This window comes from Crinia signifera, chromosome 6 (assembly GCF_055691185.1).
Source record: "Crinia signifera chromosome 6, ASM5569118v1, whole genome shotgun sequence".
Lineage (NCBI taxonomy): Eukaryota > Metazoa > Chordata > Amphibia > Anura > Myobatrachidae > Crinia > Crinia signifera.
Window position 1 is genome coordinate 19,073,611 of NC_139222.1, and position 27,951 is coordinate 19,101,561.

The window sequence follows — 27,951 nt, forward strand, 5'->3', positions numbered from 1 at the left end:
GGCGGCCATTTTCCCGAAGACCAATCCCCTTGTTCATTGGCTGCAGCATCTCGGTTTCCTGCTGGGGCAGCGCTGCTGATCCATACCTCCCAACTGTCACGCTTACCGCGGGAACGTCCCGATATTTGGGGACGTTCCCGCGTCCCGCCCGGGGCCGCCATTGTCCCGCGGTGGGGGGGACAGTTGGGAGCCCCCCCAGCTTGCCGAGAATAGACGCTGTGCGCATGCGCACAGCGTCTATTCAGCGCCGACGAGCGGCGAAAACGGGGGCGTGGCCGGAGTTCGCGTCACCCCGTGAGGTCACGCCCTTTCTCGAGGCCACGCCCCCTTTTCGGGAACGTCCCGACAAGTTGGGAGGTATGCTGATCTTACCTGAGGCCTCTCACTTCCAGCAGCCGCGGTGATTAAGTTACGGGGGACCGAGAGAAGACATTGCTGTATCTGGCAGCAGGTGATGGTATTGTGCTGCCCTGGTGTTATTATACAGGGGGAGCAGCCTGTAGTGTCCTGTAATACAGGGGGAGCAGCCTGCGGTATTGTGTTATACAGGGGGAGCGGCCTGTAGTGTCCTGTTAAACAGGGGGTGCGGCCTCTGGTGTCTTGTTATACAGGGGGAGCAGCCTGTGGTGTCTTGTTATACAGGGGGAGCAGCCTGTGGTGTCCTGTTATACAGGAGGAGGGGTTTCTGGGTCCTGCTATACAGGGAGAACGGCTTGTGGTGTAGCATTATACAGAGGGAGCAGCCTGTGGTGTCCTGTTATACAGAGGGAGCAGCATGTAGTGTCCTGTTATACAGGGGGAGCGGCATGTGGTGTCCTGTTATACAAGGGATCGGCCTGTGGTGTCCTGTTATACAGGGGGCGCGGCCTGTGGTGTCCTGTTATACAGGGGGAGCGGCATGTGGCGTCCTGTTATACAGGGGGCGCGGCCTGTGGTGTCCTGTTATACAAGGGATCGGCCTGTGGTGTCCTGTTATACAGGGGGCGCGGCCTGTGGTGTCCTGTTATACAGGGGGAGCAGCATGTGGCGTCCTGTTATAAAGGGGGCGCGGCCTGTGGTGTCCTGTTATACAGGGGGAGCGGCATGTGGCGTCCTGTTGCAAATGTTATACAGTTAATCAGCCTCTGCTTTATTTTTTTTATTGACATTATTATTATTACTATTGATTTGTTGTCAGGGTTACTAGTTTTCTGATATCATATTATTAGTTTTATTATCATCATCCAGGGTGAGCAGCTTTTGGTGCCCTATTAAATTTCTTTTGAGACAACCATTTACTACAGTGGAGGTTGTAGTGGTATTATTTCCTATAGCGCTTATACTATACGTGTACCCATTGTTCTCTGTATGATATTATATATGTATGTATGTATGTGTGTGGAAACATTAGAGGCTGCTGTTGGGCCTCTGTGTGGATTTCTCTTAACCCTTTGAGTGAAAGTAGGTGTGGAAATAACCAAGCAAATATTTTTATTCATCGTAATGTGTATTTTATATAGGAAATATAATCCTTTATTTACACATTTTTTATTTGAATTTATATAACAAATGTGAGCGACGGTGGCATTTTTAGTGGACATTTTGAACATCTCTCACAGAGATGTCGGCACACAAGGGGTTAAGATCCCACAAATAGTGCGATTCACCCCGTGCTTATTTTGCCTTGCGATGGGCACTCCCGTGTCATCCATATTACATGGCAAAGTTGTATGTGCAGTCAGGTATTATTGTACTACATTAGGTGTAGTTCATATCGCACCCTGTGTAGGGAATCGCATGTGATATGTACGTTACATATTTATATTACATAGTGTAGTCTAGTCCAAATCTTATGTAGTTCAAATAGTATAGCACACATTGTATAGCTCAAATCTCGCTGTGTGTGGGCACCATTACTTTTACCATATATGTTACATGTGTACTGTGTGGTGTTAATTGTAATTATTATTTTTATTCCAGGACAACAGAGCCGTGAGGATGAGACACGTCACTGATTCCCTGAGGATGGACATGGACCAGAGTCACATGACTGAGAGGATACTAAATCTCACACTGGAGATCATCTACCTGCTGACTGGGGAGGTAAGGGGATCTGGGAGTGTCACTGTGACATCACTTATACCTATAGTAATAATACAGGGACGTGACTGGGGAGGTGAGGGGATCTGGGAGAGTCACTGTGACATCACTTATATCTATAGTAATAATACAGGGACGTGACTGGGGAGGTGAGGGGATCTGGGAGTGTCACTGTGACATCACTTATATCTATAGTAATAATACAGGGACCTGACTGGGGAGAATAGGGGATCTGGGAGTGTCACTGTGACATCACTTATATCTATAGTAATAATACAGGGACGTGACTGGGGAGGTGAGGGGATCTGGGAGTGTCACTGTGACATCACTTATATCTATAGTAATAATACAGGGACATGACTGGGGAGGTAAGGGGATCTGGGAGCGTCACTGTGACATCACTTATATCTATAGTAATAACACAGGGACGTGACGGGAGGTGAGGGGATCTGGGAGCGTCACTGTGACATCACTTATATCTATAGTAATAATACAGGGACGTGACTGGGGATGTGAGGGGATCTGGGAGCGTCACTGTGACATCACTTATATCTATAGTAATATTACAGGGATGTGACTGGGGAGGTGAGGGGATCTGGGAGCTGTACTGTGACATCACTTATATCTATAGTAATAATACAGGGACGTGACTGGGGAGGTGAGGGGATCTGGGCGTGTCACTGTGACATTACTTATATCTATAGTAATAATACAGGGAGGTGAGGGGATCTGGGAGCGTCACTGTGACATCACTTCTATCTATAGTAATAATACAGGGACGTGACTGGGGAGGTGAGGGGATCTGGGAGTGTCATTGTGACATCACTTATATCTATAGTAATAATACAGGGACGTGACTGGGGAGGTGAGGGGATCTGGGAGCGTCACTGTGACATCACTTATATCTATAGTAATAATACAGGGACGTGACTGGGGAGGTGAGGGGATCTGGGAGCGTCACTGTAACATCACTTATATCTATAGTAATAATACAGGGACGTGACTGGGGAGGTGAGGGGATCTGGGAGTGTCACTGTGACGTCACTTATATCTATAGTAATAATACAGGGACGTGACTGGGGAGGTGAGGGGATCTGGGAGTGTCACTGTGACGTCACTTATATCTATAGTAATAATACAGGGACGTGACTGGGGAGGTGAGGGGATCTGTGAGCGTCACAGTGACATCTCATATATCTATAGTAATAATACAGGGACGTGACTGGGGAGGTGAGGGGGGGTCTGGGAGCGTCACTGTGACATCACTTATATCTATAGTAATAATACAGGGACATGACTGGGGAGGTGAGGGGATCTGGGGGTGTCACTGTGACGTCACTTATATCTATAGTAATAATACAGGGACGTGACTGGGGAGGTGAGGGGATCTGGGGGTGTCACTGTGACGTCACTTATATCTATAGTAATAATACAGGGACGTGACTGGGGAGGTGAGGGGATCTGGGAGTGTCACTGTGACATCACTTCTATCTATAGTGATAATACAGGGACGTGACCGGGGAGGTGAGGGGATCTGGGAGCGTCACTGTGACGTCACTTATATCTATAGTAATAATACAGGGACATGACTGGGGAGGTGAGGGGATCTGGGAGTGTCACTGTGACGTCACTTATATCTATAGTAATAATACAGGGACGTGACTGGGGAGGTGAGGGGATCTGGGAGCGTCACTGTGACATCACTTATATCTATAGTAATAATACAGGGACGTGACTGGGGAGGTGAGGGGATCTGGGAGTCACTGTGACATCACTTATATCTATAGTAATAATACAGGGACGTGACTGGGGAGGTAAGGTGATCAGGGAGTGTCACTGACGTCACTTATATCTATAGTAATAATACAGGGACGTGACTGGGGAGGTGAGGGGATCTGGGAGTGTCACAGTGACGTCACTTATATCTATAGTAATAATACAGGGACGTGACTGGGGAGGTGAGGGGATCTGGGAGCGTCACTGTGACATCACTTATATCTATAGTAATAATACAGGGACGTGACTGGGGAGGTGAGGGGGTCTGGGAGTGTCACTGTGACATCACTTATATCTATAGTAATAATACAGGGACGTGACTGGGGAGGTGAGGGGATCTGGGAGTCACTGTGACATCACTTATATCTATAGTAATAATACAGGGACGTGACTGGGGAGGTGAGGGGATCTGGGAGCGTCACTGTGACATCACTTATATCTATAGTAATAATACAGGGACGTGACTGGGGAGGTAAGGTGATCAGGGAGTGTCACTGACGTCACTTATATCTATAGTAATAATACAGGGACGTGACTGGGGAGGTGAGGGGATCTGGGAGCGTCACTGTGACGTCACTTATATCTATAGTAATAATACAGGGACGTGACTGGGGAGGTGAGGGGATCTGGGAGTGTCACAGTGACATCACTTACATTAATAATAGAGGATCTTGACTGGGAGTGTATGCAATGATAGTGTATTTTTCCATTGCACAGGGTTACACAGTAGTGAAAAAGACATCAGGTGAGCATGAGACATCCAGTAGCCATCCCTGTGTATCAGGAAGACTGAGCAGGACCCAGAGCCCCATCACAGTACCTCCACATCACTCACTGATACATGGGAGAGACAATGAGCAGAAGATCCTGGAACTCACCAACAAGATCATTCAGCTGCTGACTGGAGAGGTGACTGCTAGGAATGGGACATTATACAGTAACCCCGGGGATGTGACCGGAGAGGTGACTGCTGGGAATGGGATATTATACAGTAACACCGGGGATGTGACCGGAGAGGTGACTACTGGGAATGGGGCATTATACAGTAACCCCGGGGATGTGACCGGAGAGTTGACTGCTGGGAATGGGGCATTATACAGTAACACCGGGGGATGTGACTGGAGAGGTGACTACTGGGAATGGGGCATTATACAGTAACCCCGGGGATGTGACCGGAGAGTTGACTGCTGGGAATGGGGCATTATACAGTAACACTGGGGGATGTGACCGGAGAGGTGACTGCTGGGAATGGGGCATTATACAGTAACACTGGGGGATGTGACCAGAGAGTTGAATTCTGGGAATGGGGCATTATACAGTAACACTGGGGATGTGACCGGAGAGGTGACTGCTGGGAATGGGATATTATACAGTAACAACGGGGAATGTGACTGGAGAGGTGACTGCTGGGAATGGGGCATTATACAGTAACACCGGGGGATGTGACCGGAGAGGTTACTGCTGGGAATGGGACATTATACAGTAACACCGGGGAATGTGACCAGAGAGGTGACTGCTGGGAATGGGACATTATACAGTAACACCGGGGGATGTGACCGGAGAGGTTACTGCTGGGAATGGGGCATTATACAGTAACACCGGGGGATGTGTCTGGGTGATGACTGATGGTGATGTATCATTGTGTGTGTCAGGTTCCTATAAGGTGTCAGGATGTCGCTGTATATCTCTCCATGGAGGAGTGGGAGTATATGGAGGAACACAAGGATCTGAACAAGGATGTGATGATGGAAAATCACCGGCCCCTCATATCACTGGGTAAGAGACTTCATTTTATTGTACACAATATTGTACACTTATCATCTGCTAATCACACATGTATTCAATGTACTCAGTCACTGCGTGTCTCCTACAGATGGACACAGTAACAGAGATACCCCAGAGAGATGTCCCCGCCCTCTGTATTCCCAGGATAATCACCTATATACCATGTCCTCAGTCACTGTGTGTCTCCTACAGATGGGCCCAGTAACAGAGATACCCCAGAGAGATGTCCCCGTCCTCTGTATTCCCAGGATAATCACATATATACAATGTCCTCAGTCACTGCGTGTCTCCTACAGATGGGCCAGTAACAGAGATACCCCAGAGAGATGTCCCCGTCCTCTCTATTCCCAGGATAATCACATATATACCGTGTCCTCAGTCACTGCGTGTCTCCTACAGATGGGCCCAGTAACAGAGATACCCCAGAGAGATGTCCCCGTCCTCTGTATTCCCAGGATAATCACATATATACAATGTCCTCAGTCACTGCGTGTCTCCTACAGATGGGCCAGTAACAGAGATACCCCAGAGAGATGTCCCCGTCCTCTGTATTCCCAGGATAATCACATATATATCATGTCCTCAGTCACTGTGTGTCTCCTACAGATGGGCCCAGTAACAGAGATACCCCAGAGAGATGTCCCCGTCCTCTGTATTCCCAGGATAATCACATATATACCGTGTCCTCAGTCACTGCGTGTCTCCTACAGATGGGCCCAGTAACAGAGATACCCCAGAGAGATGTCCCCGTCCTCTGTATTCCCAGGATAATCACATATATACCATGTCCTCAGTCACTGCGTGTCTCCTACAGATGGGCCCAGTAACAGAGATACCCCAGAGAGATGTCCCCGTCCTCTGTATTCCCAGGATAATCACATATATACCATGTCCTCAGTCACTGTGTGTCTCCTACAGATGGGCCCAGTAACAGAGATACCCCAGACAGATGTCCCCGTCCTCTGTATTCCCAGCATAATCACATATATACCATGTCCTCAGTCACTGCGTATCTCCTACAGATGGGCCCAGTAACAGAGATACCCCAGAGAGATGTCCCCGTCCTCTGTATTCCCAGCACTGTACAGAGGAGTCTCACAGGACCCCACAGGAGGATCAGGTAGGTGGGAATTAGGGTCTCCCCAATATACCTAAGTGACTGTCACTATATGAATTGCAGTGTGTGTGTGTGTGTGTGTGTGTGTGTGTCTGATATTCTACTGTGTAATCTCCATAACATCAGACATTACTTATGGTATTTTTTAGGTTCAGTGTGAAGATTTGTTTAATATTACGGGAAAAGAAATAAAGGGAGAAGAAGAGACGGATGTGACTGATATAAAGGCAGAAGGAAAAGAGTGTTATGTGACCTATAAGGAAGAAGATACAGAGACAGAAGACACATATATGAGGGGTGATCAGCAGTGTAAGGAGGAGGAAATCCCTACAGATATCAGCCCAGGTTAGGAATAATCACTTATTACATATTTTCATTGTTCTGCCAATACAGCTTTCTCTTATCCTACACCCTCCTCTGTCAGACCAAACTAATGAGGACGATGCATCTGCCTAGTGGGGGAGTCGGTAGCCATCATCCCTATTATACTCCTGCTCTCCCCCTCACATCATGTCACTGTGTGTTACCAGCCCAGAGATCTGACCAGTCTCCTCCCCACACTCTCTGGTGTATCTCATACATCAGGAGCCATCAGCCCCTATTATACTCCTGCTTCCCCCCTCACATCATGTCACTGTGTGTTACCAGCCCAGAGATCTGACCAGTCTCCTCCCCGCACTCTCTGGTGTATCTCATACATCAGGAGCCATCAGCCCCTATTATACTCCTGCTCTCCCCCCTCACATCATGTCACTGTGTGTTACCAGCCCAGAGATCTGACCAGTCTCCTCCCCACACTCTCTGATGTATCTCATACATCAGGAGCCATTAGCCCCTATTATACTCCTGCTCTCCCACTCACATCATGTCACTGTGTGTTACCAGCCTAGAGATCTCACCAGTCTCCTCCCCACACTCTCTGGTGTATCTCATACATCAGGAGCCATCAGCCCCTATTATACTCCTGCTTCCCCCCTTACATCATGTCACTGTGTGTTACCAGCCCAGAGATCTGACCAGTCTCCTCCCCACACTCTCTGATGTATCTCATACATCAGGAGCCATTAGCCCCTATTATACTCCTGCTCTCCCACTCACATCATGTCACTGTGTGTTACCAGCCCAGAGATCTCACCAGTCTCCTCCCCACACTCTCTGGTGTATCTCATACATCAGGAGCCATCAGCCCCTATTATACTCCTGCTTCCCCCCTCACATCATGTCACTGTGTGTTACCAGCCCAGAGATCTGACCAGTCTCCTCCCCGCACTCTCTGGTGTATCTCATACATCAGGAACCATCAGCCCCTATTATACTCCTGCTCTCCCACTCACATCATGTCACTGTGTGTTACCAGCCCAGAGATCTCACCAGTCTCCTCCCCACACTCTCTGGTGTATCTCATACATCAGGAGCCATCAGCCCCTATTATACTCCTGCTTCCCCCCTCACATCATGTCACTGTGTGTTACCAGCCCAGAGATCTGACCAGTCTCCTCCCCGCACTCTCTGGTGTATCTCATACATCAGGAACCATCAGTCCCTATTATACTCCTGCTCTCCCCTCACATCATGTCACTGTGTGTTACCAGCCCAGAGATCTGACCAGTCTCCTCCCCACACACTCCGGTGTATCTCATACATCAGGAGCCATCAGCCCCTATTATACTCCTGCTCCCCCCTCACATCATGTCACTGTGTTACCAGCCCAGAGATCTGACCAGTCTCCTCCCCACACTCTCTGGTGTATCTCATACATCAGGTGCCATCAGCCCCTATTATACTCCTGCTTCCCCCCTCACATCATGTCACTGTGTGTTACCAGCCCAGAGATCTGACCAGTCTCCTCCCCGCACTCTCTGGTGTATCTCATACACCAGGAGCCATCAGCCCCTATTATACTCCTGCTCTCCCCTCACATCATGTCACTGTGTGTTACCAGCCCAGAGATCTGACCAGTCTCCTCCCCACACACTCCGGTGTATCTCATACATCAGGAGCCATCAGCCCCTATTATACTCCTGCTCCCCCCTCACATCATGTCACTGTGTTACCAGCCCAGAGATCTGACCAGTCTCCTCCCCACACTCTCTGGTGTATCTCATACATCAGGTGCCATCAGCCCCTATTATACTCCTGCTCTCCCCTCACATCATGTCACTGTGTGTTACCAGCCCAGAGATCTGACCAGTCTCCTCCCCACACTCTCTGGTGTATCTCATACATCAATAGCCATTGCCTCTATTATACTCCTGCTCTCCCCCTCACATCATGTCACTGTGTGTTACCAGCCCAGAGATCTGACCAGTCTCCTCCCCACACTCTCTGGTGTATCTCATACATCAGGAGCCATCAGCCCCTATTCTACTCCTGCTCTCCCCTCACATCATGTCCCTGTGTGTTACCAGCCCAGAGATCTGACCAGTCTCCTCCCCACACACTCTGGTGTATCTCATACATCAATAGCCATTGCCTCTATTATACTCCTGCTCTCCCCCTCACATCATGTCACTGTGTGCTACCAGCCCAGAGATCTGACCAGTCTCCTCCCCACACTCTCTGGTGTATCTCATACATCAGGAGCCATCAGCCCCTATTATTCTCCTGCTCTCCCCTCACATCATGTCACTGTGTGTTACCAGCCCAGAGATCTGACCAGTCTCCTCCCCACACTCTCTGGTGTATCTCATACATCAGGAGCCATCAGCCCCTATTCTACTCCTGCTCTCCCCTCACATCATGTCACTGTGTGTTACCAGCCCAGAGATCTGACCAGTCTCCTCCCCGCATACTCTGGTGTATCTCATACATCAGGAGCCATCAGCCCCTATTATACTCCTGCTCTCCCCTCACATCATGTCACTGTGTGTTACCAGCCCAGAGATCTGACCAGTCTCCTCCCCACACTCTCTGGTGTATCTCATACATCAGGAGCCATCAGCCCCTATTCTACTCCTGCTCTCCCCTCACATCATGTCACTGTGTGTTACCAGCCCAGAGATCTGACCAGTCTCCTCCCCGCATACTCTGGTGTATCTCATACATCAGGAGCCATCAGCCCCTATTATACTCCTGCTCTCCCCTCACATCATGTCACTGTGTGTTACCAGCCCAGAGATCTGACCAGTCTCCTCCCCACATACTCTGGTGTATCTCATACATCAGGAGCCATCAGCCCCTATTATACTCCTGCTCTCCCCCTCACATCATGTCACTGTGTGTTACCAGCCCAGAGATCTGACCAGTCTCCTCCCCACACTCTCTGGTGTATCTCATACATCAGGAGCCATCAGCCCCTATTATACTCCTGCTCTCCCCTCACATCATGTCACTGTGTTATCAGCCCAGAGATCTGACCAGTCTCCTCACCACACTCTCTGGTGTATCTCATACACCAGGAGCCATCAGCCCCTATTATACTCCTGCTCTCCCCTCACATCATGTCACTGTGTGTTACCAGCCCAGAGATCTGACCAGTCTCCTCCCCACACTCTCTGGTGTATCTCATACATCGATAGCCATTGCCCTTATTTTATTCTTCAGATCACATTAAGGGCCACAGGGCTAACGCTGGGTAGTGGAGTGGGAGAGAGAGCATTCCGGCACCCGAGAGATTAAACTTCTCCTGCCTCCCAGGCAGACCAGGCTCCTCCCCTCCTCTACCCCGCCTCCAGGCCAGCTAACATCAGTTTTTTTGGTGCTGGCAGGAGCCAACATAGACCATAGTGAGGGGGTTATATGCAGCCTTACTTCTTCATTTTTCTTCTACGATCCCCATGGCAGCCATTACCTTGGGATTTCATCCCCTTCCTTGTAGTTAGACAGGCTACTTTTTTTTCCCATGCCCCTCCCCCTGAGGGTATAAGGGCTGCGCTAGCAAGCATAGACGGCTGATATGCCACCCACTCCTGCTGGACCACAAGGGATAAAGGTATATGGGTAGTGGGGCTGCCCGGCGCACACCGGATCCCCGCCATTTTACCAGTGCTGCCTTAGGTCACTTCCCTGGGGGCATTTGCTAGCAGGGACAGTAGGTGGCACATCCCACAGTGATTCCTGCCACCGATCCTTCCTTCCTGCCTCCAGCACGTGTGGAGGGACACGGAGAGCTTATCAGCCACCCGATGATCCACTCCTTCACTGCCTGAGAGCCTGGGCCAGTCCTCCCTGTACCTCTCCTCCGAGGTCACAGGTTACAGAGTTTATGCTCCAGTCAGCCATAGCTGCTTAAGGAGCTGAGTGCCATTTCTCATTGCATTTTATTCCTTGTATGCTTGCTGTGTATTGTGTACTGCTGTAACACTATCACTGCCTGTCAGACGTATACTGTGTTAGCTGTGCCTTGTTAAGCTGCCTGTTTATTTCAAGCCTGAAAATGTCTTCTAGGTAGGGATGGCCATCGACGCATCCTCCATCGATGGTTCCCATCGATGGCAGTTTATGCAGGAACCATCGATGGCTATAAACCATTCTATAGGCAGCCATTGATGGTTCCCACCATCGTGTACTTGCGCATGCGCAGAGATAGAACGGGCGGCCGCTGCCGCTGGGAGGTGCGCGCATGCGCGATAGAACTATACCTGGCGCGCTGGATAATAATGTTTCTTCTGCGCATGGCGCACACGCATGCACAGAAAACACATTATATCCAGCGCGTCAGGTTAGTTAGTTGTTCTATCACGCTTGCGCGCACCTCCCGGCGGCCACCCGGCCTTCCACTGCGCATGCGCAACCACCGGCCGGCTCGGCTGCCTGGCCTGTCTTGTTTCCGGGGGAGTGGTGCAACGTCTGCTTCCCCGGGCTGCACTGTCTGAGAGATGTCACCAGGCAGGCCAGGCCACCCCCGCCACCAGTGCGCGCATGCGCACAAACAACTTTGTTCAAGTCAAGAGACAGTCCCGAGTCTCCCAGACCAGTGCCGCTGCGGCTGCGCCGCATGATGACGACATAATTCTAATTCAGAAAGTGAGTCACACTCCAGGACTCAGAGTAGCCGTGCAGCTGGCCAGCAGGGTAAAAAAATTATATATAGCGACATCGGATGCCATCCATCGATGGCATCCAACTATTCGACCCTCACCTATCGATGCCCAAAACATCGAGCACTAGGTCCCGACCATCAATGTTTTGGGAACATCGATAGTCGATGGCCATCCCTACTTCTAGGGGTATACCCAGTAAGACGGGCCCCAGCATTGATGTCTTGTACATCCTGTAATGCTGGCCTATGATGTGCAGGTGACGCCCGCCGCTTCAGCCTCCTCTCAGGAGCCGGCCTGGGCCACGTCCCTTACTCAGATCATGGCGCAGCTAGTAGATAATCTCTCATCTGCACCGCCCCAGCAGCTTGTGATGTCATCCTCATCCCTACCTGGATTGCCCCCCGCCCCCCTCCTTCTCATTTGGAGCCACCTTGGTTGAGCTCTTTATCTGCCTCTGTTCAGTGTCTACAGAAATCCTTACAGGGTCGGCCTGATAAGCGCAGAGCTACAGTCAGGGAAACTCTTTCACTCCTACCCCTCCTTCAGCATGACATGGACACGGAGTGGGAGGATGAGGAGGGGGAACTTGTAGATGAGGATGCTGACGAGGAGGACGCCTCAGCCAAGGAGGATACCCCATCACGCATTGATGTGGTATCCTATGTCACAGCTGTAAAAGAGGCCGTAAATCTACAGGACCTGCCAAACTGCCCAGATCCTCCGGTCCTATTTCCAAACATCCTAAGCGGACTCTAGCCTTATTTCCCAACTCTAAAGACTTGGAAGATACCCTCTAGGAAGCCTGGGAGATACCAAATAGAAATGATGCACTACCTAGACGCAGTGGCGTAACTATGGAGGGTGCAGGGGATGCAGCTGCTATGGGGCCCGGGCCCTTGGGGGGCCCCATGGCACAGCAGGCATCCCCTGCACCCTTTTTCCTTATGCTCGCTTGCCTTGGCAGAATGGCATTGTCGGTGGTGCCTTCTCTGCCCCCTCCCCCCCGCTAGCGACGATGCGCTGCTACATAATGAAGGGAAGGTGATGGTCCGGCTGTATCAGCCTTCCCCTCTCTCCCTGCTTTGATGCTGCCGGGGACTGACGTCACTATCTAGTGACCAGCCCCGGCGTGAAACACGCTGTGAAGTGTGCTGCTTGCCTGCTCTGTGTGGGAGACCCAGGCCCTGGGAAACAGGAGACACGGAGCTGTCAGTGCAGGCAGACTCGGCACTGACAGCATCAATTGTACTGGTAAGAGGGGGGGGGGAGGGGGAGGGAGGAACAGAGCAGCCTGAACTGTGGGTCGGAGGGGAGAGGATGTGGATAGAAGAAAAAAAAAAGTGATGCAGGTGCCCCCTCCTCATTTTCTTCCCGTCTCTCTCTGTCTGTCTCTGTATGTCCTGTCTCTGTATGTCCTCTCTCTCTCTCTCTGTATGCCTCTCTCTCTCTCTCTCTCTCTATATATCTGTCTGTCTCCCTCTCTGTATGTCTCTCTGTCTCTCTCTCTGTCTGTCGGTCTCTCTCTGTCTGTCGGTCTCTCTCTGTCTGTCTCTCTCTCTGTCTGTCTCTCTCTCTGTCTGTCTCTCTCTCTGTCTGTCTCTCTCTCTCTGTCTGTCTCTGTCTGTCTGTCTCTGTCTGTCTCTGCATGTCTCTCTCTGCATGTCTCTCTGTCTCTGTATGTCTCTCTGTCTCTGTATGTCTCTCTGTCTCTGTATGTATGTCTCTCTCTCTGTCTGTCTCTCTCTCTGTCTCTCTCTCTCTGTATGTCTCTCTCTCTCTGTGTATGTCTCTCTGTATGTATGTCTCTCTCTCTCTGTATGTCTCTCTCTCTCTTTGTATGTCTCTCTCTCTCTTTGTATGTCTCTCTCTCTCTTTGTATGTCTCTCTCTCTCTTTGTATGTCTCTCTCTGTCTCTCTCTGTATGTCTCTCTCTGTCTCTCTGTATGTCTGTCTCTCTCTCTGTATGTCTCTCTCTCTCTCTTTGTATGTCTCTCTCTCTTTGTATGTCTCTCTCTCTCTTTGTATGTCTCTCTCTCTCTTTGTATGTCTCTCTCTCTCTTTGTATGTCTCTCTCTCTTTGTATGTCTCTCTCTGTCTCTCTCTGTATGTCTCTCTCTGTCTCTCTGTATGTCTTTCTGTATGTCTGTCTCTCTCTCTGTATGTCTCTCTCTCTCTCCCTGTGTATGTCTCTCTCTCTCTGTATGTCTCTCTCTCTCTGTATGTCTCTCTCTCTCCCTGTGTACTGTATGTCTCTCTCTCTCTCTCTGTATGTCTCTCTCCACCTCCTCATTTACTCCCTCCCCACCATGTCTCTCCTTTTTTACTCTCTCTCTTCTGCTACAACCTCCCCTTTACACCCCCCCCTTCCATATAATCTCTCCCCCCCCCCCCCCCCCCCCCCCCCCCCCCACACACACACACACACCTACCTGTCGCCCTCTTCTCCTGTGGCGGGGGGCCCTTTCCAAATTTTGCTATGGGGCCCAGAAGGAAGTAGTTACGCCCCTGCCTAGACGGTTTGCCTCCCTTTACTCCCTTCCTCCGGAGGATAGAGTCCGCTGGAAAACGCCCACCAGGGTAGACGTACATGTCATTAAACTAGTGCGATTCTCTGTGCTACCCATTCCAACTGCGTCCTTCAAAGACCCAGCAGATCGGAAGTTGTAAAACTTCCTAAAACTCATTTACACCACTTCTGGTGCAGTGGCTAGACCTGCCCTGGCATCAGCCTGGGTAGCAAAGGCCATGGTGGAATGGGAATGTAACTTCTGTTGAAATGATGCATCGGGTCGCTCTCTACTTAGGGAAGGCAGCACTTGAGGCAGCTTTCCTAACCTCCCATGTGTCTACTTCGGCACGTCGGTCCCTGTGGCTACGCTCTTGGAAGGCAAACCCTGATTCTAGCTAAACCTTAGAAGCGCTTCTCTTTGAGGGTTCCCACTTGTTTGGGTCTGAACTGGATAAAATAGTGGCTTCCAAAGCAGCTTTTCTACCGTTCACTCCTACACCATGTCCCCTTGTTGCCTTCCAGTCCTTTCACTTTCAGGGCAGAGGTAGGGGACATTCTTTTTCCAAAACCCAACCCCAGCCTGCCAAGTCCTCCAAGGCCAAGGGAAAGCGTTCCTGGGCCGCCAGGTGACCTAACTCTAAGCCAGGGGACAAACTCTCCGCATGATGGGCTGGCCCTCCACCTGGGGGATCCCAGGGTGGGAGGCGGCCTATTGCGGTGTTCATACTTCTGGCTGGAAACCACAACAGATGCATGGGTTCGGGATGTGGTTTCCCGAGGCTACTCTCTAATCTTTCAACATTGTCCACCAAACTCGTTCTTTTCCACATGTTCTCCAAGGGACTTAGAAAAGCACAGGGCTCTGGAACAAGCCATCTAGAAGCTCCTACTGTCCGCCGTCATAGCTCCAGTCCCTTCAACTCAGTTAGGCTCAGGGTTCTACGCCAGCCTGGTCTGGAAGCCCAACTGGTCATACCGTCCCATTCTCATCTTAAAACAACTTTTAACAAGTTTGTTCGGGTCCCAAAGTTCACAATGGAGACACTGTGATCTATAGTCCTGGCCTTACAACCAGGGGACTAAATGGCGTGCCTGGACCAGGATGCATACCTACATATCACCATCAGGCCAGAACATAAACTGTTTCTGCGGTTTGCACTACCGTCATTTTCAATTTCAAGCTCTGCTCTTTGTCCGGTCAACCGCACGGGTGTCTACCAAAGTCATATCCGTGATGGGCAGCAGACTTCACAACCAGGGTATCCGGATACTGCCATATCTGGATGTTCTGCTCAATCGACAGAATTTCTCCAAGTCCTTCTGACCACTGTGGTGAATGTCCTGAAATGTCACGGCTGGATCATAAATTGGCCTAAGTCCTCTGTGATTCCCGCACAGTCTATGATCCATCTAGGAGCCCAGTTGGATATAGTACATCAAAGGATCTATCTACCAGAAGAGCGTGGCAAGACACTGCAATCCCGTGTCTGATGTCTCCTCTCCCTCAGACAGATGTCCATTCATGCCTGCATTAGGGTCCTGGGCAAAATGGTATTGACCTCTGACAATTACAATCACATCCTCTGCAACTAGATATTCTCATCAAGTGTTCAGGATCCTCCACCAACATTAGGTCACAGATAATTGCCTTACCACCTGCTGTACGTCTCTCCCTCTTCTGGTCACTCCTAGACCAGAACCTCACAGCGGGGAGACCATTTTGGATTCACCAGTGGACTCTCCTCACCACGGATGCCACCCTCCATGGGTGGGGAGCGGTGACTTGCCAGTGATCATTTTAGGGACTATGGAATGCACGGAAAGCCCAATTATCAATGTCCTCAAACTGAGGGCAGTCTTAAAGGCCCTTTGCTTGGTGGAACCCTGGCTCCGAGGTCACCCTGTGCAGCTCCAGTCGGACAACGTTGGCTTATATCAACCACCAGGGGGGCACTTGCATGGCAGAGACCTCCCAATGGGCAGAGGAGAAGATTCCTGCTCTCTTGGCAAACTTTATCCCAGAAGTTCTTAATTGGGAAGCAGACTTCCTGAGCCATCAGACTCTGGATGCTGATGAATAAGCCCTCAATTCCAAGATCTTTCAGTTGCTCGTACGCTGTTAGGGCAGACCCAAGGTGGACTTGATGGCATCATACCACAACCACAAGGCCACCCTATACGGGTCCAGGTCTCGCGACCCAGGGGCCTGCATGGTGGACGCCCTGTCAGCCCCGTTGCCATTCTCTAATGTACGCCTTCCCCACGATTTTGCTCCTCAGAGGGATCCGCAAATTGAAGGTGGAATGAGGCACGTTGATTCTAGTGGCTTCCCATTGGCCCAATGGGATCTGGTTCTCAGAGCTGCAAGCTCTGTCAGTGAGCCCTCTGATCTGTCTGCCTCTATGTCCAGATCTGCTCTCTCATTGACCATGTCTACATCTGGACTTGCAGTGTCTGGCTTTGATGGGGTGGCTATTGAGAACTCCCTGTTAAGAGCCAGAGTCTTTGACTCAAGGGTAATCTCAACTATGCTCAGGGCCCGCAAACCTTCTTCTGCAGGTGCTTACCATCACATCTGGCGGGCTTACTTTTCATGATGTCGTACTCGCCATTTCAATCCCAGGAGTTACCACTTGGCCAGGATTCTGTCCTTCTTACAAAAGGTCTAGAGGCTGGATTGTGCTTATCTTCCTTGAAGGTACAGGTTTTGGCTTTATCCATTCTGTAGTGCAGGAAGTTGGCATTGTTACAGGATGTCTGTACATTCATGCAGGTGTCCTCCATATCCAGCCCCCCTTTGTTCCCGCGGTTGCCCCATGGAATTTTTTCCTGGTACTCATGGCTCTTCAGGCTCCACCGTTTGAGCCTTTAAGGTTGGTGGACCTTTGTTGGCTTACCAGGCAGATAGTTTTCCTGTTGGCGATTGCTATGGACAGGAGGATGTCTGACGTGGCGGCCTATCCTGTCGGTCACAGTTCCTGATCTTCCATCCTGACAGGGCGGTTTTTGCTCCGTTCCTTCTCACCTCCCCAAGGTGGTGTCCAAGTTTCATGTCAACCAGGAGATTGTGGTCCCTGCCTTTCAGGGGCTGGATTTTTCTCCTGAACAGTCTTCCTTAGATGTGGTCCGTGCATTATGCATTTATGTGCGCCACACTTAGACTCTCCAGATATCGGACTCTGTCTTTGTACTCTACGTGGGTTTCAAATGAGAGGTTGGCCTGCTACTAAGCAGACTATTGCCTGCTGGCTGAGATCTGTCAATAAGCAGGCATACTTGGTCGCCTCCCTCCCGGTTCCTGCAGGAGTCCGGGCTCATTCCTCGTGGTCTGTGGGTGCGTCTTGGAGTATTAGGGGTGGTGAAACAGCGGAACAACTTTGCAAGGCAGCGACTTGGTCATCCGGCAATACCTTCTTGTGCTTTTACGCATTTAATACATTTGTCTCCCAGGACTCGGCTTTTGACCAGAGTGTACTTGCTGCAACACAGGCACGTCCCCACCCTTAGGTTGCTGCTTTAGGACATCCCAGCGTTAGCCCTGTGGCTCCTGACATGTCCCGAAGAATTAAAATAAGATTTATGTCTTACCTGGTAAATCTTTTTATGAAGATGTCATGGGCCACAGTGATCTCTCCCTGCCACGTCTGCTTTAGTTATGTTACAGTTAATAGTACTCCGGTGCAGGTAAGACATAAATCTCATTATAATCCTACCCTCCCCTTATATCATGTCACTGTGTGTTACCAGAGATCTGACCAGTCTCCTCCCCGCAATGTAAACCCACAATTGTCCCAATCACAACAGGTGTTATGTTACCTGTGTGGTCACCTGGAGTAGTGGTAACCAGTGACTAGGACATGCTGCTAGTGTACCCCACATCTACTGTGCTGCCAGGTGTATAGTGTGTGAGAGAAGTGACTGGCTGCACAGTGTCACTGGTTTATGTGGGTTCCTGTCCCATAGTACTAGCTGGGCAATGTGTAAGCTTGGGAAATGTGATTCCCCTCAGTCTGCATGTCACTGTGGCTGGGTCTATGCAGTCTCCAGGTCACTGTGGCTGGGTCTATGCAGTCTGCAGGTCACTGTGGCTGGGTCTATGCAGTCTGCATGTCACTGTGGCTGGGTCTATGCAGTCTGCATGTCACTGTGGCTGGGTCTATGCAGTCTGCAGGTCACTGTGGCTGGGTCTATGCAGTCTGCAGGTCACTGTGGCTGGGTCTATGCAGTCTGCAGGTCACTGTGGCTGGGTCTATGCAGTCTGCATGTCACTGTGGCTGGGTCTATGCAGTCTGCATGTCACTGTGGCTGGGTCTATGCAGTCTGCAGGTCACTGTGGCTGGGTCTATGCAGTCTGCAGGTCGCTGTGGCTGGGTCTATGCAGTCTTCAGGTCGCTGTGGCTGGGCCTATGCAGTCTGCAGGTCGCTGTGGCTGGGTCTATGCAGTCTGCAGGTCGCTGTGGCTGGGTCTATGCAGTCTCCAGGTCACTGTGGCTGGGTCTATGCAGTCTGCAGGTCACTGTGGCTGGGTCTATGCAGTCTGCAGGTCACTGTGGCTGGGTCTATGCAGTCTGCATGTCACTGTGGCTGGGTCTATGCAGTCTGCAGGTCACTGTGGCTGGGTCTATGCAGTCTGCAGGTCACTGTGGCTGGGTCTATGCAGTCTGCATGTCACTGTGGCTGGGTCTATGCAGTCTGCAGGTCACTGTGGCTGGGTCTATGCAGTCTGCAGGTCACTGTGGCTGGGTCTATGCAGTCTGCATGTCACTGTGGCTGGGTCTATGCAGTCTGCAGGTCACTGTGGCTGGGTCTATGCAGTCTCCAGGTCACTGTGGCTGGGCCTATGCAGTCTGCAGGTCACTGTGGCTGGGTCTATGCAGTCTGCATGTCACTGTGGCTGGGTCTATGCAGTCTCCAGGTCACTGTGGCTGGGTCTATGCAGTCTGCAGGTCACTGTGGCTGGGTCTATGCAGTCTCCAGGTCACTGTGGCTGGGTCTATGCAGTCTGCAGGTCACTGTGGCTGGGTCTATGCAGTCTGCAGGTCACTGTGGCTGGGTCTATGCAGTCTGCATGTCACTGTGGCTGGGTCTATGCAGTCTGCAGGTCACTGTGGCTGGGTCTATGCAGTCTGCAGGTCACTGTGGCTGGGTCTATGCAGTCTGCATGTCACTGTGGCTGGGTCTATGCAGTCTGCAGGTCACTGTGGCTGGGTCTATGCAGTCTGCAGGTCACTGTGGCTGGGTCTATGCAGTCTGCATGTCACTGTGGCTGGGTCTATGCAGTCTGCAGGTCACTGTGGCTGGGTCTATGCAGTCTGCAGGTCACTGTGGCTGAGTCTATTCAGTCTGCATGTCACTGTGGCTGGGTCTATGCAGTCTGCATGTCACTGTGGCTGGGTCTATGCAGTCTGCATGTCACTGTGGCTGGGTCTATGCAGTCTGCAGGTCACTGTGGCTGGGTCTATGCAGTCTGCATGTCACTGTGGCTGGGTCTATGCAGTCTCCAGGTCACTGTGGCTGGGTCTATGCAGTCTGCATGTCACTGTGGCTGGGTCTATGCAGTCTGCTTGGTGATCACATTGTATTGTATGTTATGACCACACTTTGGAGGTAATTCTAGATGTTTTGCTACTGGACATAAGCATTTATGCGCATTTGCAGTCTCCATTTGCTAACGGACATGGCGACTTGTATAGTCACCGGCCCGTTCGCACGGAGCAGTGTGGGCGTGGGGCGTTGGACATGGGTCGCCCCCAGGGGAATGCTGGGCATTCCTATGGTACTTCACCTGTGGTGCAGGTGCCGGGGGCGGGCAGCTGACGTCGCTGCCCACCCTCTTGCCGTACAAGTGCGCCGCAAATCTGAGTCGTCAGTGAGCTAGATTTGTGAGCGCTGTAGAAATTATTCGATGGTTGCGGCCATCGAATGATTTCTACCCCACATGCAAGGTGTGAATGGATGTTTATGCAAAACATTCATTCGCATGAGTGCTGGGAATATCGGCGTGCAGCGGCCGTAGTTCATGCCGGCAGCGTTTAGTTGACTCGCAAAGCTGTGAATTTCTCGGCTCTGCACGTCAGCCAGAATGACCTCCTTTATCTGTGTAACAGTCACGTTAGCTGTAGGTACATATAGAATTGTAATAAGTGGTTGGTCAATTCATTATAGACCTCATGGACTCACTAATGGTATTCTCATATATATATATATATATATATATATATATATATATATATATATATACAGAACAGGAACAGAGTGCGCTAGAAGGTGAAAGTACACAACTTTTTTTTTTTGTTTTTTTTTTTTTTACACAATAAAAAATTTAATAAAAGCCAACACCACAGCTCATAGAAAATACAGTGATAATATAGTCATATATAAGAATCAGTTTGACAACATCTGTGAAAATTCAGTACAACGACAGGCCCAACGCGTTTCGTCAACCACGTGACTTCATCAGGGGCATTAGACGACTTGATTTATCAAAGCTGCAGTTGCTCTTCTTGCAGTGTCTCAAATTGACTGAGCATAAACAATTTAAGTGGGTAATGATATTACACCAACTGACAGAGCTCTTGCCAGTTCTCAATGGTACACTTCTCAAAAAATCCCACTCTATTACAGATGTCAGCAATACAATTCATCCAAGAATCCAATAAACCTGGGTAACTGGAAGCTTGTCACACTGTATCTTGGCTGTTTGGATACAGTGTGACAAGCTTCCAGTTACCCAGGTTTATTGGATTCTTGGATGAATTGTATTGCTGACATCTGTAATAGAGTGGGATTTTTTGAGAAGTGTACCATTGAGAACTGGCAAGAGCTCTGTCAGTTGGTGTAATATCATTACCCACTTAAATTGTTTATGCTCAGTCAATTTGAGACACTGCAAGAAGAGCAACTGCAGCTTTGATAAATCAAGTCGTCTAATGCCCCTGATGAAGTCACGTGGTTGACGAAACGCGTTGGGCCTGTCGTTGTACTGAATTTTCACAGATGTTGTCAAACTGATTCTTATATATGACTATATTATCACTGTATTTTCTATGAGCCGTGGTGTTGGCTTTTATTAAATTTTTTATTGTGTAAAAAAAAAAAAAAAAAGTTGTGTACTTTCACCTTCTAGCGCACTCTGTTCCTGTTCTGTATTTCTATCTGTTTTGGGTCTCAGCTAACAGGGGACTCTCAGAGTTGCTGCTATTCTTAAATTGGGCGCGGACTTTTGGGTATCTTTGTCCTTTTTATATATATATATATATATATATATATATATATATATATATATATATATATATATATATATATATATATATATATATATATATATATATAGGGGTCCTGAGCACCTTACACAGTATATAACAGAAACACTACAAACATAACAAGGAATAGGGAAACGATGGTACAGAACATTGCATTATAAATAGGTGTTAGTGTGGGGCCTGTAGGAGGGGGGAGGGTGGGGGGGCAGGAGCAGTCAGGTTGGAGATGAGTCGTGGACTGAGATGGAAGTTGGGGAGGGCACATAGGAGCAGGTTACAGTAATCCAGTCTAGAGATGACCAGTGAGTGGATGAGGGTCTTCGTTGCCTCCAGGGTGAGAGAGGATCTGATCCTGGAAGCTGCCAATACTGGGACAGGGACTGAATGTGGTGGCCAATCCCAGGATTTGGCCCCCAAAACTGCCGGGATTTCAAGTTTAGGCTGTGCATGTCTAATGCCGGGCAGGGTCTCAGCACTCGCTCAAAAGCTGCTCGACTGTTCCCAATGTCCGGCCTGCAGCACCGCGCAGTGTGATGGTCAGTGGTAATGCGGCGCAGGTTGAACAGCCGCACTGCCAAAGGACGCACAGCCGCTCTGACCACCAACAATCGCACTGCATGCCCTGGCCCGGCTCCCAGACGCGCCTCCAGCTCTCCGGCGCCAGGCTTCCAGGTACCCGGCCATCCCTCCAGCAGCACAGTGTATCTCTCCCTGATCCAGCTCCCAGCCACCCGTCCATACAGATCCCGGCTGCTCCTGCCGGCACCCTGCCATAAAGGTCATTTTTTTTATTATTAGGGAAGCCAATGCTGAGATCCTGGGAATCCGGGAATTGGGCATTTTTGCAATCATGAATTTCTGGATTGAAAGAATGCCCCGGGATTGGTATCCCTAGATAGCACTAAAACAGCGGCCTTGCAGCATTGATGGTGAGGTGGATAGTAAAATCATGGTAGGCGAGGGGACCCCAGAGGGTGGGGAGGCAATCTGCTCAGTCCTAGGGTTTATTTACTAAAGGTCCATTTAAAATTTGATATTAATCGATGTTGGGCTTCCAGGGCTAGAACACACATTTACTGACAGATGGATTCCTATATTCATTTTTAAATGTTAGTAAATGTGTCCTAGCCCTGAAGTCCAGCATAGGTTAAGAGCGAGTTTAGAGCGATCAATATTGACCTTTTAGTAAATATTTATTTATTTACCGTTTCTTACATAGCGCATCATGTTCTGTTGCGCTTTACAATTGGAAACAACAGTGATTAAACAAACGGGGTAGATACAAACCGACATGGAGGTAGGAGGGCCCTGCTCGCAAGCTTACAATCTATAGGGATAAATATATCCCTCAGGCTGGGTATATACTTATATATACAGAACAATCTTATCTGTAGATATATCTGTGGATGGATTGGGCAGCGTGTTTTCCATAAACCCTGCCCAATCCATAGCGACTGATGTCACAACTGGGCGTGTGCAATTACATGCGCCGCCCAATTCAGCTGCTGATCACCGCCGGCTCCTGTAGCGGTTGTACGGGAGGTCAGGAGATTGCCCTCACACACAGCGCCATCTAGCTTTAGGTAGGTTGACGATGGGCTGTGTTGCAGAGCTGATGCGGGTACTTATGAGTTATCCGGGCGCCCGATGTTGTCCTTAAGTTTGGTTAACTTAAGGACACCCGACCGACGCGATGCCCACGATTTAGCTCCAAATCGGGGGCATCGCGTCGGTCGTGGCCGTTATAAGGGGCCGCGACGCGATGCCCCCCATTTCCCATAGACAGTAATGTTAAAAGACACGATATCGGGGGCATCGCGTCGGTCGTTGCCGTTATAAGGGGCCGCGACGCGATGCCCACGATTTCCCATAGACAGTAATGATAAAAGACGCGATGGACCCGATTTCCCATAGACAGCAATGTTAACATAAAATTACCTGTGAAGGTGTCCGCGTCCCCTCGCGGGGCTCGCTGCGCTCGCCACGCTTCGGGCTCGGTGGCTCGCTGCGCTCGCCACACTATTCTATTCTCACTCCACGCCCTAGTGGATAGTAGGGCATGAAAAGGTCGGAGGACGCGTATCGCCGCCCCTCGCGGGCTCGCTGCGCTCGCCACGCTTCGGGTTGGCGTCAATAGCGGGGTGGCGTTAACGGTGGTGGGGGGCCATGAAACATTTTTTTTAAAAACATATTGGCCAATTTCACCTTGTAATTTTATTTTAACATTGCTGTCTATGGGAAATCGGGTCCATCGCGTCTTTTAACATTACTGTCTATGGGAAATCGTGTCGGAAATCGGGTCCATCGCGTCTTTTAACATTACTGTCTATGGGAAATCGTGGGCATCGCGTCGCGGCTCCTTATAACGGCCACGACCGACGCGATGCCCCCGATTTCGGGCGCGATGAAAATATCGGGCGCCCGGATAACTCATAAGTACCCTGATGCGATATGTCTGAACGATGTTGTTCACAGACCTATCGCTGGCTGACGGACCAGCGATATATCGGCCAGTGTATGCGCAGCATTAGACATGTTCAGTGTAAGTGATAAAACCTCCATGAACATTTCCTTCTCAATGTAAACAATTCTGTCTGTTGTCATTCATCTGTTTCCTGTAGATGGGCGCACAAGCAGGAATACCTCGGAGGGAGATCTCATTGTGTCTCCAGGTTATATACTAGAAGATAAGAACATCAGACAAGATTCTCCAGAAGAAAAACCCATTATCCCCAATACACACTCAACATTTCCCAGTGCAGATATTTCATCTGGTGCCTCTAGCCATGAGGAACCTTCTCCTGATCATTCAGACCTTACTACACACAGTGCAGGTCATAAAGATGATACAATATCACCCAGTTCTGAGTTTGGTGAGAGTTCTATACATCAGTCAGATTCTGTTTTACATCAGAGACTTCACACAGGTCAGAAACCATTTTCATGTTCTGAATGTGGGAAATGTTTTACACGTAAATCAACTCTCGTTACACATGAGAGAAGTCACACAGGAGAGAAACCATTTTCATGCTCTGAATGTGGGAAATGTTTTAGAAATAAATCATCTCTTGTTAGACATGAGAGAAGTCACACAGACGAGAAACCATTTTCATGTTCTGAATGTGAGAAATGTTTTATAAATAAATTGGCTCTTGTTACACATGAGAGACTTCACACAGGCAAGAAACCATTTTCATGTTCTGAATGTGGGAAAAGGTTTAATAAAAAATCCGATCTTGTTCCACATAAGAGAATTCATACAAGAGAGAAACCATTTTCATGCTCTGAATGTGGGAAATGTTTTACAAATAAATCGGCTCTTGTCAAACATAAGAGAAGTCACACAGGTGAGAAACCATTTTCATGTTCTGAATGTGGGAAATGTTTTGCAAATAAATCGGCTCTTGTTATACATGAGAGACATCACACAGGAGAGAAACCATTTTCATGCTCTGAATGTGGGAAATGTTTTACAAATAAATTGTCTCTTGTTATACATGAGAGACATCACACAGGAGAGAAACCATTTTCATGCTCTGAATGTGGGAAATGTTTTAGAGATAAATCAACTCTTGTTAGACATGAGAGACTTCACACAGGTGAGAAACCATTTTCATGCACTGAATGTGAGAAATGTTTTGCACAGAAATCAGCTCTAGCTGTACATAAGAGAAGTCACACAGGTGAAAAACCATTTTCATGTTCTGAATGTGGGAAAAGGTTTAATAAAAAATCCAATCTTGTTCCACATGAGAGAAGTCACACAGGTGAGAAACCATTTTCATGTTCTGAATGTGGGAAATGTTTTGCAAAAAAATCATCTCTTGTTATACATGAGAGAAGTCACACAGGAGAGAAACCATTTTCATGCCCTGAGTGTGGGAAATGTTTTACACATAAATGCAATCTTGTTTCACATGAGAGAAGTCACACAGGAGAGAAACCATTTTCATGCCCTGAGTGTGGGAAATGTTTTACACATAAATGCAATCTTGTTATACATGAGAAGTTACACAGGAGAGAAAACATTTTCATGCTCTAAATGTGGGAAATGTTTTAGAGATAAAGGGGGAAATTTACTAAAGGGAATTTGTAAGAAAAATAGGTGTATATTTGTATCCAGAAATACGCCTATTTTTTTTTACAAATTTCCTTTATTAAATTTCCCCCAAATCATCTCTTCTAAGACACCAGAAAACTCACGCACAAAAAATATATGTTCAATGACTGATCTACATGAAACTATAGCATCAATATTAAATTCTTCTATCATCCGTCAGTGTGGATTTTTATATAGACAGTCAATAGGTCCCCATTCCACGCCCCTGTCACTCTCCCTTGTACGCCCTTTTGATATGAACTGGAGATGCATTTATATAATGTCATATAAAATGATAGTAGTTTTGAATCGAATGTCGCGCGTCAAAACAAGAGGCTGAAAGAAGCCTATTATGACGTATAGGTCGTTTTTGCAGTATTGACAAATATTATGAAGCGGTTAAAAATTAAAACAGTTGCTAATGCTTTTGAAAAAAGTATTCCAGCAGGCGGAAAGAGTTTCTAAACAAATTCCTAAAAAAAGGTATTAAAAAAGTTACGGTATACAGCATTTCACAACCAATACTGATGTGAATGCGGCAGTTATAGAGCTTTTCAATAGGACTTTAAAAACAGAATGTGGCGTTATTTCACGGTGAAGAATACCTACAGATATATAGATATTTTACAAGACTTTATACGCAGCTATAATAACGCTTTACTTCAGAAGTAAGAAAAAAAATATGTCAAAGTTGATCTGCATCTAGACTGCGTTAGAATAATATGGCCGCCATTTGCGTCCACAGGTTTACTAAAAGGGCGTACGGAGGAGAGCAGGAGGATATCCGATCGTGCATTGCAGCCATAATTATACACATAGTTTATACCCACATCCACAAATTAATAAAATATAATCATTTAACTAATATTTGCACTACACATAGATTCATGGTAAAACACATTCTTTTCTCTCAGTGTTTGGTATCAGTACGATTACCGTCTCACTCGCTGCGCTCTGGTGGCTGGTGTAAGACCGCAGCATATACCAGTAATGAGTTATGAACTGCTGTGATCAGATTGACCCCTGGTTTCCAGGACAGCCCATGTGAGTGAGACGGTAACTGTTATTATTTGTATTGTTTGTAGCTGATTGTACCTACATGTAGTTTCCCTGGTTTAGTTAATATCATAGTCTTGTATCTTTATTGTATTATATTGTATTGCTTTGTTACCCCCTTTGTGTTTGCTTGGGACTCAAATAAATATGGTCATAGGGTTTGGATCCCTGATCTAAGGATATTTATTCTTGTCTGAATTATTGCTAAAGAGCTGACGGAGCGTCTAATACAAATATATATGGGTTGTGAAAGTACATTGGAACTGATGTCGCCATAAGGATGTCGCTGCAGCGTCACAAAAGCTGATAAGGTATGCTACGAGGTGCTACATTTAGCTACGCCCGTAGTTTGGAATAAAGATTTGCACAACCTTACAAAAATGTAACTTATTGTCCATCAGATATATATATTATGGATTTTACTAGTTGAGGGCTCGTCCAATCATTACATTCATTAAAACATTGTACCATACGCGAGGCTTACGTTTACGAGCAAAAGGGTGGGGGTGACCTCTAACCCTTGCTGAAAAAGCCAAGTCTGTGTTGGTACAGGGTTTGAAAGGTGCCACCGCGAACCCGTGGACAATACGTTAAGTTTTAAAAGTGATCTATTTGAAATAATTATATACAGGTTGAGTATCCCTTATCCAAAATGCTCGGGACCAGAAGAATTTTGGATAATGGATTATTCTGTATTTCGGACTATTTTAATATTTCAATGATGTATTTGAAAGTATCTTGCATTTATGCTGTATAAACACATCAACCACATGAAATACACACAAATATATTTTATTTGTTCAAAAAACAGGGTTTTAAAACAGTACACACATTTTGTTTCATATCTCAGGCACTGAATTTGAATGTCAAACAATCATTTTCTTGCACAGATATAGTGCCAGTTTCATAGCATGTCCTCAGTAGTGCCAGTTACATAGCATGTCCTCAGTAGTGCCAGTTACATAGCATGTCCTCAGTAGTGCCAGTTACATAGCATGTCCTCAGTAGTGCCAGTTACATACCATGTCCTCAGCAGTGCTGTTACATAGCATGTCCTCAGTAGTGCCAGTTACATAGCATGTCCTCAGCAGTGCTGTTACATACCATTTCCTCAGTAGTGCCAGTTACATAGCATGTCCTCAGTAGTGCCAGTTACATAGCATGTCCTCAGCAGTGCTGTTACATACCATGTCCTCAGTAGTGCCAGTTACATAGCATGTCCTCAGTAGTGCCAGTTACATAGCATGTCCTCAGTAGTGCCAGTTACATAGCATGTCCTCAGTAGT

General features: G+C 48.3%; 2 protein-coding genes across 2 annotated transcripts in view; both read left to right on the top strand.

Annotated features, from left to right (window-relative positions):
• The window catches only part of LOC146009536 (uncharacterized), a 783,885-nt gene that overhangs the window by 535,593 nt on the left and 220,341 nt on the right, over positions 1–27,951 (top strand).
• Positions 65–26,847, top strand: LOC146010022 (uncharacterized). Its single transcript, XM_083150823.1, is given in 8 exon segments — positions 65–457; positions 1,960–2,082; positions 4,573–4,764; positions 5,508–5,631; positions 6,663–6,760; positions 6,907–7,102; positions 24,132–25,524; positions 25,526–26,847. Coding segments are annotated over 8 exon segments (2,553 nt in total). The 5' UTR covers positions 65–454; the 3' UTR covers positions 25,950–26,847.